The 15,472-nt window shown below is 36.8% G+C and overlaps 1 protein-coding gene across 1 annotated transcript in view; it reads left to right on the top strand.

Moving 5' to 3' along the window:
* Positions 1-15,472, top strand: part of LOC106878085 (mitogen-activated protein kinase kinase kinase 4) — a 206,718-nt gene that overhangs the window by 136,606 nt on the left and 54,640 nt on the right. Inside the window, exon 14 of the mRNA XM_089338617.1 lies at positions 14,422-14,637. Within this exon, the coding sequence (XP_089194743.1) occupies positions 14,422-14,637 (216 nt within the window). The remainder of the gene's footprint in view (positions 1-14,421; positions 14,638-15,472) is intronic.

Genomic DNA, 15,472 nt, shown 5'->3' with positions numbered 1-15,472 from the left:
ATATTTACAAAGACACGTGTGTATGTGCGCACGTGCGTGTTTGTAAGAGACAGAGTGCGAGTGAGTCAAGAGCTGTGTTGTCATATGCATACATCCAAAGATGTATGTATATTTATGCATGTACGTATACATGACAACAAACCTCTCTCTCTCCCTCACACTCTGTCTCTTACAAACACACACATACATAAATGTATACAAACATATTTACATAGACTCACGTGTCTATATTACTCTTGTGAGGATATTCAAGTAAATCATTTTTTTCATTTAATCCCCATTTTACTGAGAGTTGGGAGCCTCCTGTGTTGAGTACTAGATACCCTTCATAACAGAGGGGCCCTATGTCTAGTGGATACCTGGGGCAATTGCCCCCTTTGACCCCCTATAAATCTGACCCTGGGGACAGTCTCAAACATTAGAGTAAATTTGCAGAGTGATGTTATACCAAAACTATTATGATGATGGTGACACCCCAACAGGGGTTGTGTCAGCTAGAATATCTCGGTTATCAGCTAATGGGAACATATTTAACCCTTTCGTTACTATATTTCTGACCAAAATACACCCCTCATGAGTTTCAATTAAATTCTAAAATAATCGTGAATTTAGACTAGTCTCATTAAACACCTGTAACTTTTTTCTTTATCAACATATTAATGTGATATTTGGAACATAATTGAAGAAAGGGTTCTTAATCAATTCTATTGCATAATTTTTGTCTCAAAGTTCTCCACGTACTGGGGTACTGCTAGTGTCTCTCACATGTAAATATTGGTTCAGCTTCACGAATCGTATTCGCGTCATAATACTGGAAACATATTCATCGCCAAAAGGTTCCTAATTGCTCTAGTAATTTGTTATTCTGGGTAACTGTCTAATACCCATAATAATATTTATGGCAAAAAATGCCCGTATTTCATCTACGGTTGTAGGAAACCACAAGCTATCTTTTTTTCCGGCTTGTTTACATTCTGCGTAACGGTTTGTTTCCGCAGTAATCATTTCAAACAAGCATGCTGGAAAAAATAAGAAAAAGAAGTCTAAAGGTTTCGCTTCCTGAGAAAGACTATGGGTAGACCCTGTCTCCTCAGAAAAATTGTTAATAAAAATATTTTTTAAATCTTTACTCCATTCTGGAGTAAAATCATCCTCGCTGTCGCCGTTGCAGCTTTCAGAATCGCTGCTTTCAGTTTCGGATACAGAAATATCTGATTCATTATCATTCACCATGTGCTTTTGTAGCTCATTCATTCTTTTCTTTGATATCTCCATATCTTCTGTTGAAAAACCTTCAAATTCGGAATCACTGCTTGATAGCATGAAACTCCTCTCCATCTTCAAAGTTGAAAAAAATTAACGCCGCAAAAAATGTGGAAAAAAATCTTCCAAAATTCACTGAGTTCAAATATCAGGCCAAACAATGTCGGATACAATAACTCAACTGTTTGCAAAGTGAAATCATGTGTTTTAACAAATATACTAATGAGATTTGGGTTCAAATATACATTTAAATAACAATGGGTACTCTCGGCCGGCTATGGGCGGGTTGGTCTTATGAACCAAAAAATTTTTCGGCCGGCTACGCCTGGGTTAGTAACAAAAGGGTTAATAGGCACGTAGGTTACTATAGCATTAAGTGAGGTTGGTTATAGTGGGAAAATCAAATACATACATCAGGGCAACTCAAGTTGCAGAAAAAGATATAACCTCATATTTAGAACCCAACTTAGGTACAAGCAGGAGGGGTAATAGTGGAGTCACAACTAATCATATGATAAATAGTTGTAAGGGAAAATCAAACCCCAAAAATAACCTTGTAGGACCACCAGAGGGCAGGATGCCCCAAATATTTAGCAAAAATAGTAAGATTATGAAATATAAATGAGAGGCAAGACTAGTGGAAGGGATTTCTGACCCACTTGTAGGCAAACAAGAAATAAAACCCTCACTTAAAGATAGCCAAAATAGGATGAGGGGGACACTTGAATTAGACACCATAGCTAATGATCAAGATGGGAGCAAGGGTAGGTACAATGACAACACAATTCACAATATACATAAATTAAATAATGCAGGAAAGAAAAGGTGCAAGATAGATCACTACAAGATGAATAAGAAAAAGAAACACACAGAAACTATCTGGTTCAATGCTCCATTTGGGGTCCAAATAGGTACGAGCATTCCCAGGAAATTCTTTGTAGCCTTAGACAAAAATTTCCCTCCTTTAAGTAGGTATGGGAAACTGTTTAACCAACACTCCATAAGATTTGCCTACTCCACTACTAGTAACCTAGCACTAATTATAGTGACCCACAGCACCTATATATTAAGGGAATTAGAAAACTTAAACTCGACAGACATAGACCAGAACACAATAGGTAATGATGAAATAAGTAAGGCTAAGGTTAAGATTAATAAGGAGGACAAAATAAACAGAAATGATACTGTAAATGACAAGAACAGTGGCAGTAGCGGTAATGTTAATGACAATAGTAGTGGTAAAATGGTGCTGGTAGTAATAAAGGTAATAATAACAATTGTGAGAATAATCCCAGAAATAGCAACAGAATATGCTTCAACATACAAACTCGCTTAAAGAATCTTACAAACCAAATCCCAAAACAAAATATATGATAGATCGCTGACCACTACACTTATATTTTTTTTCTCTCCTTGTTTCTTTCTGTGTTCCTTTCTGTTGAAGAGCGTAGGCTCGAAACATTAAAGACTTTCTCTATTCCCGAGTGTTATACTAATACATCCATTTGTTGTTTACACCACCTGTCTTCGTCTGTTGTTTTTTCGTAAATTCTCTCATATATATATATATATATATATATATATATATATATATATATATATTGTTACGAACACCCGCACGCGAAGCACCCCCTCAACTGAAGAGGGAACTCGCACGCGCGCGCGCGAACGTTCACGCCCAGTGAGCTAGCAACCCGTCTCGGTCACCTGACCGATAATAAAGCCCCGGCTGGAGCACGTAACGAAGAACAACACAGGCAAAAGGAGGGGAGGAAGAAACAATACGAAGACCATGCGTTGGGTAACCTTTTCTTTTTACATACATAACATCACAGAATACATTTAAAACATTAGAATAGAGCATTACATAATAACAATTCCAATACATGGCATGACAGTTCAATAACGTTGACAAAGTTTCCAAACAATTACAAGCTTTTCAATCATTTTTACATTGCAAAGTTTGTGTCTCAAGTTTCATTTGACAACAAAGTTCTTCTGCTTCTTTCTTTTGTATTTCTTTTCTTTTCCTTTCTTTTAGAAGCATTTAACAACAACACAGTTAACAACTCAGAGTTCTTTTTCTCTAAAATAATATAAAAGCATTTACCACAACGAAGTTCGTTTCCTTCAGGTCTGCTACTTCCACTGACCAGGGCAGTCTGCCACTACAATTCCGTCTCTCTCTCACTGGGACTCTATACATTTCTGCTGACTATAGCTTTCTCTCTGTCAGACTTATTCTTCATCTTCATCTCACTCGACTGGCCCCATCTCCACGGGCAAACTGCTGTCCCCCAACTGCTTCGGACAACTGCTACCACTCGACACAACCGATCCTGCTGGCTCTCAGAGCTTGACTGACTATCTCTTTCTCATCTTCACTTCATCTAACTCGACTGGCCCCATCTCCTCGGGCAAACTGCTGTCCCCAACTGCCTCTGCTGGCTGCTAGAACTCGACTGCCAAAATTCTCTGCTCACTGCTTCGGCCGACTGCTTCCCGCCAATTCCTGTCCTGCTGAACTTTCGGTGACCGGAAAGGGGGCAGCTACGCTAAAAATAGCTGTGGTTGCCGACAAGACAAAGGACATACCATTGTCCCCAACTGACCAGAGTTCGGGTTCAAAACCCAGCCCGGGAGATAGGGATATAATGCTAATTGTATTTTCGGTGGTCGCATCAATATATATATATATATATATATATATATATATATATATATATATATATATATATATATATACATATACATATATGCATCATCATCGCTTAATCTCTGTATCTTTGCATATATATGTATATACATATATATGCATATGTATATGCCCATTATATATATATATATATATATATATATATATATGCCCATTCATAATGTTCACTTCTGGTTTTAGCATATATATAAAAATACCTTCTACATATCTTCCCCTCTCAGATTTTCATGCACCTCATCCCAGTGTTGGTATCTATTGGTACACAGTTATGCACCACTGCTAAGCTAAGATATTCTCTCATTTTTTCCAACTTTTCATTCATTCATTACTAATATGCATCATTACTGATAGGTACTTTTGTAAGCTAATTATTTAAATTGACTCTTCAGTATATAACTTCCTAATCTCTCACTCCCAGCCTTAGTTTTCTCCTTAATTATTCATGTAATTTCCAAATGAAATCTCTCTAATGCCCTTAGTTTTCTTTTCCTCCTGTGTTTCCTTGTTGGTTACATATTGTTTCATACTGTCTCCTAAATAACCCTTGCTTGTTCATGGTGCACCCACCCATTCCTGCCCCACCACTAATACTGGATATTTCTCTTCTCTCACCAGAAACCCCTTCCCTCACTGGTGGTATCCTCTGTAATACCTGCAATTTCGCCTCCCTCCTTTCCCTCTCTCTCTCCCAGGACTAATGCAAGTTAGTCTAGTTTAGCAGCCCACCTACTTAATCTAACATTGGCATATTGATATTCATATTTTATTTATTTATTCTTATACCTGCAGCACTAGTAATGCTTAAATTTACGATGTTCATAATGCTTACACTTACAATGCTGCTAACACTTACTCCTACCCCTGGTAGGTGCAACAATCTTAATATGCTTGAATTTTTGACTGATGACAGGTCAAAAGTGAGAACAGGTGTAGCATGTCTATCAAACAAACATAGAAACATTCTTTTCAGGCGCTGAATAACATCTCTTCCCATGCCTCCTCTCTTGTTCCTTTCCCAATTTTTAGAGTTGGCACTGTCAATGTAGGCATATTGAAAGGTAGGTCTAGTGAGATTGTAGAGATGCTTGAATGGATATGTGTTGATGTATGCTGCATACAAGAGGCAAGGTGGAGAGGAGCTTCAGCTAGGGTCCTCACAGGCAAGACATAGATATAAAATCTTCTGGGCAAGTAACAGTGATGTAGTAGGTGGTGTAGGCATACACCTTGCAGAGAAATGGGTAGATAAGATACATAGAGATAGTCAGGTTGTGCGATAGAGTGCTTCAGCTCAGGCTACAATTATCCCTGCCTACGCCCGACAAGCGGGCCTACCAAATGATAAGAAGGACCACATTTATGATATCCTTCTATAGGCTACCTCAAAGATGAATGGCAATGAACTCATCTTTGTGGCTGGAGATTTTAATGGGCATGTCAGACAGCAATCTAGTATCTTCCATGGTGTTCATGGAGGCCATGGAATTGATTCCCAAAACAGGGAACTGGACTACTGGAATTCTGTTATGTAAGCAACCTATTAATGTGCAACACCAACTTCAGTAAGCCAGACAGCCACCTGATAACCTATCATTCAGGCATCTCTGCAAGCCAGATTGATTTCATCCTCACCAGACAGCAGGATGCATCTCTTAAATACAAAAACCCTCCCTCTTGAAGAATCTAACCCCCCACCCCCCAGCACAGACTAATCATTAGGGAGGAGGGGCTACAGACTAGTGGCATAAATAGTAACTGGAAATTCCTACTTGAGAGCTTACTGCAAAATATACCTAAGGGATATTAAATATCCAAATAATTTACTGGTTTATGTTACCTATATCAATAAGAACGTTTCTTTTATAGGTAAATAAAATAAACATGCAGCTTCACCTGACTGGCCGTCGTGCTGGTGGCATGTAAAAGCATCCACTACACTCTCAGAGTGGTTGGCGTTAGGAAGAGCATCCAGCTGTAGAAACTCTGCCAAATCAGATTGGAGCCTGGTGTAGCCATCTGGTCCACCAGTCCTCAGTCAAATTGTCCAACCCATGCTAGCATGGAAAGCGGACGTTAAACTATGATGATTATGATGAAATCAGAAATGGAAAAACAAAGCAATAAATTGAGCAATTATAAATTCAATTCAATTTAAATATTTTATACAAACAAATGACACATCTGATAAATTACAGCTGTTTCCACTACCTTAATAAAACAAAGTTTTTTAAGAATAATCAGATCCGTTTAAATATGTAATGATGCTTCATCAGATTAACATACCTTCTTAACTGTTTGACAAAAAATAACAAATGAAAATATTTATAATTTGTAAATCTTTATATATATAAAGACTCTGTACTAAGAAGCTTAATCATAAATAAGTAAATAATCTAACTGAAATTTTGTAAATTCATAGCTTTAAATCTATAACTAATCTGTTCTATAACCAGTTTATGTATAAACATATTTATATATACTTGTATATATATATATACACCTATCATTTATGTATGCATATACACACACACACACGTACGTGTATACACAAGTTTAGTTATATATATATATATATATATATATATATATATATATATATATATATATATATATATACATATATATATGTATATATATTACAATTTACATACATATACAATTCATACACGCATATATCTATTTATATTAGAACATTATTTATATATATTAATTCAAACTACATATTTTAAATATGAGCATTAGAATGCAGGGGAGGTAACTATTTTTCTGTTTATATAAACAAAACGATAAACAAAATAAATTCAATACGGTCAATGTAAAAAACCATCTAAATACATATGTAGTGAAACCACCTCTCTCCGTTATTTATTTACAAATGCGAACGTAGCAGGTAACATCTCTCTTTCTCGCCTTGGACCCGGCTGTTATCCATCACCTGACTGACTATTATTTGCGCAGCAATTGTCTCCAGTCCTTTTGCGCCAGGGTGCAAACCGACCAATCGTGGCCATCTAATAAGGTCACGTGAAAGAGTGTTTTCTGATGCTTTCTGGAGTCTCATTGTACCTATAAATAGTCTGCTTTAATCCGCGCCACTTTGTCGCGGCTTCAAATCTCACACAGGTCTGGTCGTTGACCACACATATACAGAACACAGCTACAGCCAGTTCCAGCGCCGACGCCAGCAACACCAACCTACTGACTACCACAATGTTGTGCGCCAGCAACCCCACCACCAGGGACACACCAACATCAACAAGAGCGGTTTTATCTCTACGCTGTTGAGTGGATTGTTTCCACTCACGAACAACAGTCAGAACTAACCAGCCAGAATATACTATACCAGGTAACACAGGTCGCAGCATCCGACGCTCAACACACATAGTGTGATACTACAGCTCTGCTCCTTGACCACAACTTCCTGCATATGAACATTCTAAATCTTGTGTAACTCTTATACTAACTGGTTTTCTCTATCTCAGTGTTTGAAGACTTTTTACCGTCTATGCTACAGGCACTCATTCTATCTCCTTGTGTTCCTCACACACACACACATATTGTACACACACTATTGTTTATATGACTGTCTGTCACTTCACATTGTTGTATACCTTCTCTTGTATCAAAAGGCCTGACTTATCTACTGTGTCAATTATATATGTCGCATGCACGCACACACAGACACAAACAGTTTCACTATGTTAATAAACGTATTCTCATTATATATCTAACGGTTGAGTTTGTCCTAAGTTCTATTACTGGCACTAGGGCTCGTATTCTCTTACGAGGAGCCTTCTTCTATCTTATATATATATCTTTATTTTTGTGTTCGACCGTGTGACGTGGTAAAAAGGAGCCTTTTCCCGTCTACATCGCCATCTCCTTTGGTTCGCACGGTCGAAGTATTACACATACATACAACAAAAGCAAGGTAGTACAATACAAACGAAATGTCCCACATACTAACTACAAGCCAAAACAACAAATTAAATAAGATAAATATGCTATATCTACATATATACCGCATTATAGTGAAGGTGTATGGCTTAGTGGTTAGAGCTTCGGACTTACAATCATGAGGTTGTGAGTTTGATTCCCGGACTGAGCTGCGTGTTGTGTTCTTGAGCAAGACACTTTATTTTACATTGCTTCAGTTTACTCAGCTGTAGAAATGAGTTGCGACATCACTGGTGCCAAGCTGTATTGGTCTTTGCCTTTCCCTTGGATAACATTGGTGGCATGCAGAGGGGAGGCTGGTATGCATGGTTGACTGCTAGTCTTCCATAAACAACCTTGCCCGGACTTGTGCCTCGGAGGGTAACTTTGTAGGTGCAATCCCATGGTCATTCATGACCAAAGGGGGTCCCTTACCCCATTATTTCTTTACTCATATATTTATTGATACTTATAAAATAAAATGAAAAACGAAACCAACTCCATTCAGGCATAGAAAAATAAATTATATATGATATATGCATCAAAACCCAAATAATATATAAAACCTATATAAAACAATTTATTTATATGAAATATTTTTTTTAAATAATATATATATATATATATATATATATATATATATATATATATATATATATACACACACACATATAGATATATAGGGCAGGGAATCATCAATTAGTAATCAAATTAATAATTAACAATTTTGCCAGGTAACTCAGTATGAAAAAACCTTTATCGGTAAAACCATTTATAATCATAAATATACAGGGATTAGCAGTAGCCTGCTTCTCCAACATACTGAGATTTCAGAAATAGCAGTCAAAGAACTACTGATTCCAAACTACAAATTTTTCTCTAATGGATAGCGATATCTATGGCACACACAGAACAAAAAACAGAAGAGAAGAGTAAAAACAAACCTGCCTTTAGTTAATTGGGTACGACGTTTCACGGTTAAGGGTATGAATTCCCCCATTCCAATCTTCAGCCACAATATTCTAATAAATTTGCCAATGTCTAAATAACTCACGTTAATTTTGACCATGCGACATCAAGACCACGTGAGGCAGACACTAAGAAATTTATCGGCCAGTGAGTTTAAAATCTCTCACCCCAATGAATTTAATTCAGTGTGTGTCATAAATAGTCCCGCATAGAAAAAAGTCCCGTATGACTGTTTGCGGTTTAGCCATCCACCTTAGAGGTATTACTAAAATATAGATATATAGGGCAGGGAATCATCAATTAGTAATCAAATTAATAATTAACAATTTTGCCGATAAATTTCTTAGTGTCTGCCTCACGTGGTCTTGATGTCGCATGGTCAAAATTAACGTGAGTTATTTAGACATTGGCAAATTTATTAGAATATTGTGGCTGAAGATCGGAATGGGGGAATTCATACCCTTAACTGTGAAACGTCATACCCAATTAACTAAAGGCAGGTTTGTTTTTACTCTTCTCTTCTGTTTTTCGTTCTGCGTGTGCCATAGATATCGCTATCCATTAGAGAAAAATTTGTAGTTTGGAATCAGTAGTTCTTTGACTGCTATTTCTGAAATCTCAGTATGTTGGAGAAGCAGGCTACTGCTAATCCCTGTATATTTATGATTATATATATACACATATATACACATACATACATATATATATATATATACATACACACACACATATATATACAGATATGCACGTATATATATTTTTTAATGCACATATATACACCAGTGCATATATATATATATATATATATATATATATATATATATATATATATATATATATATATGCTTATATACACATTTATATATTTTAAATTAAATAAATACGCTATATCCTCATATATAGCTCATTCTTGATTCACTTGCATATATATACATATCGATATATATAAACAAAACTAAAACGAAGCCGACTTTATATAAACATATAAACATAAAGTCTATAGACACTTCAAATCAAAGTAATATCAATATAAACAAAATGTCCCAAATGTGAACATCAATCCCAACAATCAATTATACATGATAAATACTTTATATCTACTTATATATACATCTTATGGGCAGCTATCTTGGTGCATTATATATATATATATATATAAAAAAATGTTTTTTAATTTTTAAATGGGGTTTGTATGATAGTGTATAGAGGAATTCTTATATATATATATATATATATATACACACACACACATACATATACCATACATACACATAGATATACATATATACACCCATGCCCATATACATATATACATGTGTATATCCACATTCACATCCACACACACATATGCCTTTATACACACATACACATGGTCTTACATATATGCATATATACATACCTATACACAGCTATACATCCACACAGCTACCCATATGTATCTACATAAACACACACACACACATGCACCACACACACACACACACACAAACATATGCATACGCATCCATACAGCTAGACATATATATGCTCACTTATATATACCTAGATACATATCCATTCAGATATATACACTGTCATATCTACACAAAGACTTTCACATATATAGATGTATACCTCTTCCCATATATAAATAAACAAATATCTAAAAAAAAATATCTAAGAAAAAATATATACATATATCCCCCCCCCCCACACACACATAAACACACATATATACATATATACAGCTATATGTACAGAGACCTAGATATATCATCATTAAGTTCCTATTTTTATATTCACATCATTATCATTAGAATGGGGAAACATTAATTAAATTCTATTTATAATTTTAATTATAATTAGAAGAGTTGTTAATTTACTTTACGTGGAGGCACGTGGCTTAGTGGTTAGGGTGTCAGCATCATGATCATAAGATTGTGGTTTTGATTGCTTGACCGGACGATGCGTTGTGTTCTTGAGCAAAACACTTCATTTCACATTGCTCCAGTCCACTCAGCTGGCAAAAATGAGTAACGCTGCGATGGACTGGCGTCCCGTCCAGCTGGGGAACACATACGCCATTGAAACCGGAAAACTGGGCTCATGAGCCTGGCTAGCCTTGTGGAGGCGCAATGGCCCAGTGGTTAGGGCAGCGGACTCGCTGTCAGAGGATCGCGGTTTCAATTCCCAGACCCGGCGTTGTGTATGTTTATTGAGCGAAAACCCCTAAAGCTCCACGAGGCTCTGGCAGGGGGTGGTGGCGATCTCTGTTGTACTCTTTCGCCCCAACTTTCTCTCACTCTTTCTTCCTGTTTCTTGAGTAAAACTGCGATGGACTGGCATCCCGTCCAGCTGGTGGGGGGAACACATACGCCATAGAAATCGGAAACTGGGCCCATGAGCCTGGCTAGGCTTTAAAAAGGGCGCATACATAATATAAATAAAATTTACTTTACAATTGTTAAAGATATCTATTATGAGGTATCAAAATGACAGTCTATTAATTATAGCTATAATAAAAAAAATCATTTATATCTAATAAATGCATATTTGTTTTTATGTAGGCAAGAATTTTTTCATCCTTCAGGTTAAGTAAAGGAAATGTTGCCATGCAGATAAATAATTTGTTATTCAAACAAAGAAGGCACTTCTTATTACTTATATTGTAACTAGGTGCAGTCACCAAGATATCCCATTCGAGATTAAAATTAATTTTTTTATCTTTAATTTCCCAAATGAATTTACTTAGACGCATTGAATTCTGTGTTTTCTTATTCCGAAATGTATATAAATGTGTTGAAAGATGCTCCTTCATTTCGTTTTTAGTTGATCCAATTTAAATATATTTATTATTAATTTCTGTGGTAACTTTACATTTAATTTACATAAATCTTTAACCATACTGCTATCTATATTTTTACAATCACATGTTTTATAAGAATGATCATTTATATTGGTTGAAAAAGAGGCTTTAGATGTAACTGGTTTCTGATCATTCTTAATAATATTATGTTTATTAATGAAATACCTAGTAGTATTACTACTGATATTTTCTACATTGGCTCTGGCATTAGGAGAGTTTTTACTAACACACTTTCTATCACAACTACAATTACCATTTGATTTTTATTTTGATGTTGATGTACTTGACTCAATAGGTTTCCTCAAGCACAGCAGGTCATCCTACGATCCAAGGTACTTTTGAATGGGCTGGGGCTGGTTATGCGAAACTGGTGTAGGATACAGCTGTGAACTCTATTTGTTGGGTCTTCGCAGTCACAGCATATCTCCAGAGGTCTCAGTCTTTCGTCATTGCATCTGTGAGGCCCAACATTTGAAGGTCATGCTTGACCACTTCGTCCCATGTCTTCCTGGATCTACCTCTACCCCGGATTCCTTCAGCTATTTGGGAGTGGCACTTCTTCACACATCTTTCCTCATCCATCCATAGTACATGACCATACCAGTGCAAACATACATACACACACACACACACATATGTGTGTGTGTGTGTGTGTGTGTGTGTATGTATTGGGTCATCCCCAAAATAATTTGTTTTTTTAACACTTCTTTTATTTTGAAAACTAGAATAAATGATAATCAGATGGGACAATGTCCAGCTGATATGGTGGGTGGGGCATCATTTCCCATTCAAACTGCTTCAGTCTTTAGAATGTCAACCTCACTGTATGTGGTCAAGCATTATCCTGATGGAAGAACACCTGTCATTTTGAAACCAAAAATGGTCGTTTTCCTTCTAGTACTGACTTAAGCCGTTCAAGCTGCTCGCTGTAGATCTCCTTTGTTATCATTTAGTTTGGGTTTAAAAGTTCAAAGTGGACTAAACTTTTCATATCCCACCAAATAGAGAACACCTTACGTGGGTGAAGACCATCTTTAGCCTGGAGTGCCGGTGTTTCTCCTTTCCCTACCCACTGTTTTTGGTGATTGACATTTTTATAGAGAACCCATTTCTTCTCACCAGTCACTATTTGATCCAAAGAAAGGTTCATTTATGAGAAGTAACTGCAAAGAAGAGCACACATTCACTCTGGAACTTGTCTAGCTCATTCTTATTCTAGCAACTACGCTTTCTGTTCTTCCTCCTCCACTGCTAAGTTGCTCACCAACTAACAGAAGTTATCTACTGCTGATTTCCTGGGACTTGCACATTATGTTGGCAACAAACCATCACTTGATTGTGTTGTTACTGCATATCTCTCTTTGAGAGATCTAGAAATGTAATATTTCTATTTTTATAGATTAATGAATGTTTTTCACTTCGAATTAGCAGTAACATCTAGCAAGGCCAAGCTACTGCACACTGATAAAGGGCAATAACTCTGAAACTAGGCAATAGATGCTGGGTTTTGCTGAGTGGAGGTGCTAATCTTCCCTGTTTGAAAACATAAGTACACAGAAAGTTTGTGTCATATAACAGCTTGAAGCAATGTTTCTTGGGGGTAAATAACAGTAACATTCCTCCCTTTCCTGGGATTGCCACATTATGTTGGCTATCAGCCATCACTTTATCATGCTGTTACTGCATATCTCTCTTTGAGAGATTTAGAAATGTAATATTTCTATTCTGATATATATATATATATATATATATATATATATATATATATATATATATATATTCTTTTATTTGTTTCAGTCATTTTACTGCAGCCATGCTGGAGCACCACTTTTAGTTGAACAAATCGACCCCAGGACTTATTCTTTGTAAGCCTAGTACTTGTTCTATCGGTCTCTTTTGCCGAACTGCTAAGTGATGGGGACATAAACACACCAACATCAGTTGTCAAGTGATAGTGGTGGTGGGGAGGACAAACACAGACGCACAAATGCACATATATATATATATATATATACAACAGGATTCTTTCAGTTTCTGTCTACCAAATCCACTCACAAGTCTTTGGTTAGCTCAAGGCCATAGTAGAAGACTCTTGCCCAAAGTGCTATGCAGTGGGAGTGAACCAGGAACCATGTGGTTGGTAAGCAAGCTATTTACTACACAGCCACATCTGCATCTATGTATTTATATATATATTATTATTATCATCATCATCATCATCATTTAACGTCTGGTGTCCATGCTGGCATGGGTTCGATGACTTGACCAGGGCTGGCAAGCTGGAAGGCTGCACCAGACTCCAGCCTGTTTTGGCATAGCTTCTACAGCTTCCTAATGCCAACCACTCTGAGAGTGTAATGGCTGCTTTTACATGCCACCTACATAGGTGCCATTTGTGTGAGACTGGTATCTGCCATGACTGCAGTTTTACTTGGCTTGCTGGGTCTTCTTCTCAAGCAACTTGGTCTTATATATATATATATATGTGTGTGTGTGTGTGTGTGCGCATGCGCACACACACACACTTGCATTATCAGTTCTTCATCTAGAAGTCAGAAAACAAAGCCAACCATACATTAGTAATAGCTTTATATCATGCTAGCATGGAAAGCGGACATTAAACGATGATGATGATGTTTTTTTTTATCTTTATGTATGTTCATATTTATATCTATATCTATTTTTTCTTTAGCTGGTTCTTCTGATTCATTGTCAACATCAGCTGCAAAAGACAGGCATAGCAGAAGTGCCCATATTCTGCAGTCTATCAACAATCTTGAAAATAAGCGGAATAAAAAGTTACAGAAATCACATATTATTGGGTATATCACAAACAAATCTTCAGATTTGGATTTGCGTATTCGAGTGAGGCGAGTGAATTTCAGATGGCAGAGAGGCATTAAAATAGGTATGTTTCTGTTCTGTTCACTGCTATTTACTATATTATCTCTCTCTCTCTCTCTCTCTCTCTCTCTCTCTCTCTCTCTCTCTCTCTCTCCCTCTCTCTCTCTCCCTCTCTCTCTCTCTCTCCCTCTCTCTCTCTCTCTCTCTCTCTCTCTCTCTCTCCCTCTCTCTCTCCCTCTCTCTCTCTCTCTCAAGCATCATTAACCTGTTACTTCCATTCTTTTGATTTTTCTTGCTAAGTCTAGAAAAAGAGCTGTGCCCCTGCTTTTGCAGTGATACCAGTTATGTTCTGCCTAATCTGCTGCATGTTGATAGTTGCTGGCAAGACATGAACAAGGAGATTCAAGAAGGCTTATTATCTGGAAAGGGAAAAGTGAATGTTGTGGTGTGTGTGATCCGGTATTAGATACAAGGGTGATGATGAGAGGACAGGAAATGAATGGTTACAAGTGCATAAGTGGAGGTGGGATGAAGCCAGCCACTTCCAAAAATAAATAATCTTTCTTTTGATGAGGTCAAACATGTCTGTGTGAGCAGCATCAGCAGCATCCCATAAGTGGGAACAGTACCCCATTGTGGAACTCACCTAAGCTTTGTAGATTGTCAGATGTTGTTGAGGGATGAAGTATTTCCTGGTCCTTAAGAGAATGACCAGTCTTTGTTATTCACCTCTGTGCTAAAATTGTGCTTTCACAGTTAATAAGGAGAGATCCTTATTAATGGTGCAGCCTAACATATGGAACAACCATGAGTGTTCTACTTGAGTGTTGCTCATGTCAGGTCAGTCCTGGCCCTGGTCCATTCCAGTCTGTATATGTATTTCTATATATATATAATAT

The sequence above is a fragment of the Octopus bimaculoides genome, chromosome 2 (assembly GCF_046866305.1).
Source record: "Octopus bimaculoides isolate indiv1 chromosome 2, ASM4686630v1, whole genome shotgun sequence".
In the NCBI taxonomy this organism is placed as follows: Eukaryota; Metazoa; Mollusca; class Cephalopoda; order Octopoda; family Octopodidae; genus Octopus; species Octopus bimaculoides.
The sequence above is the reverse complement of the archived record's forward strand: the minus strand, read 5'-3'. Positions and strand labels throughout refer to the sequence as shown.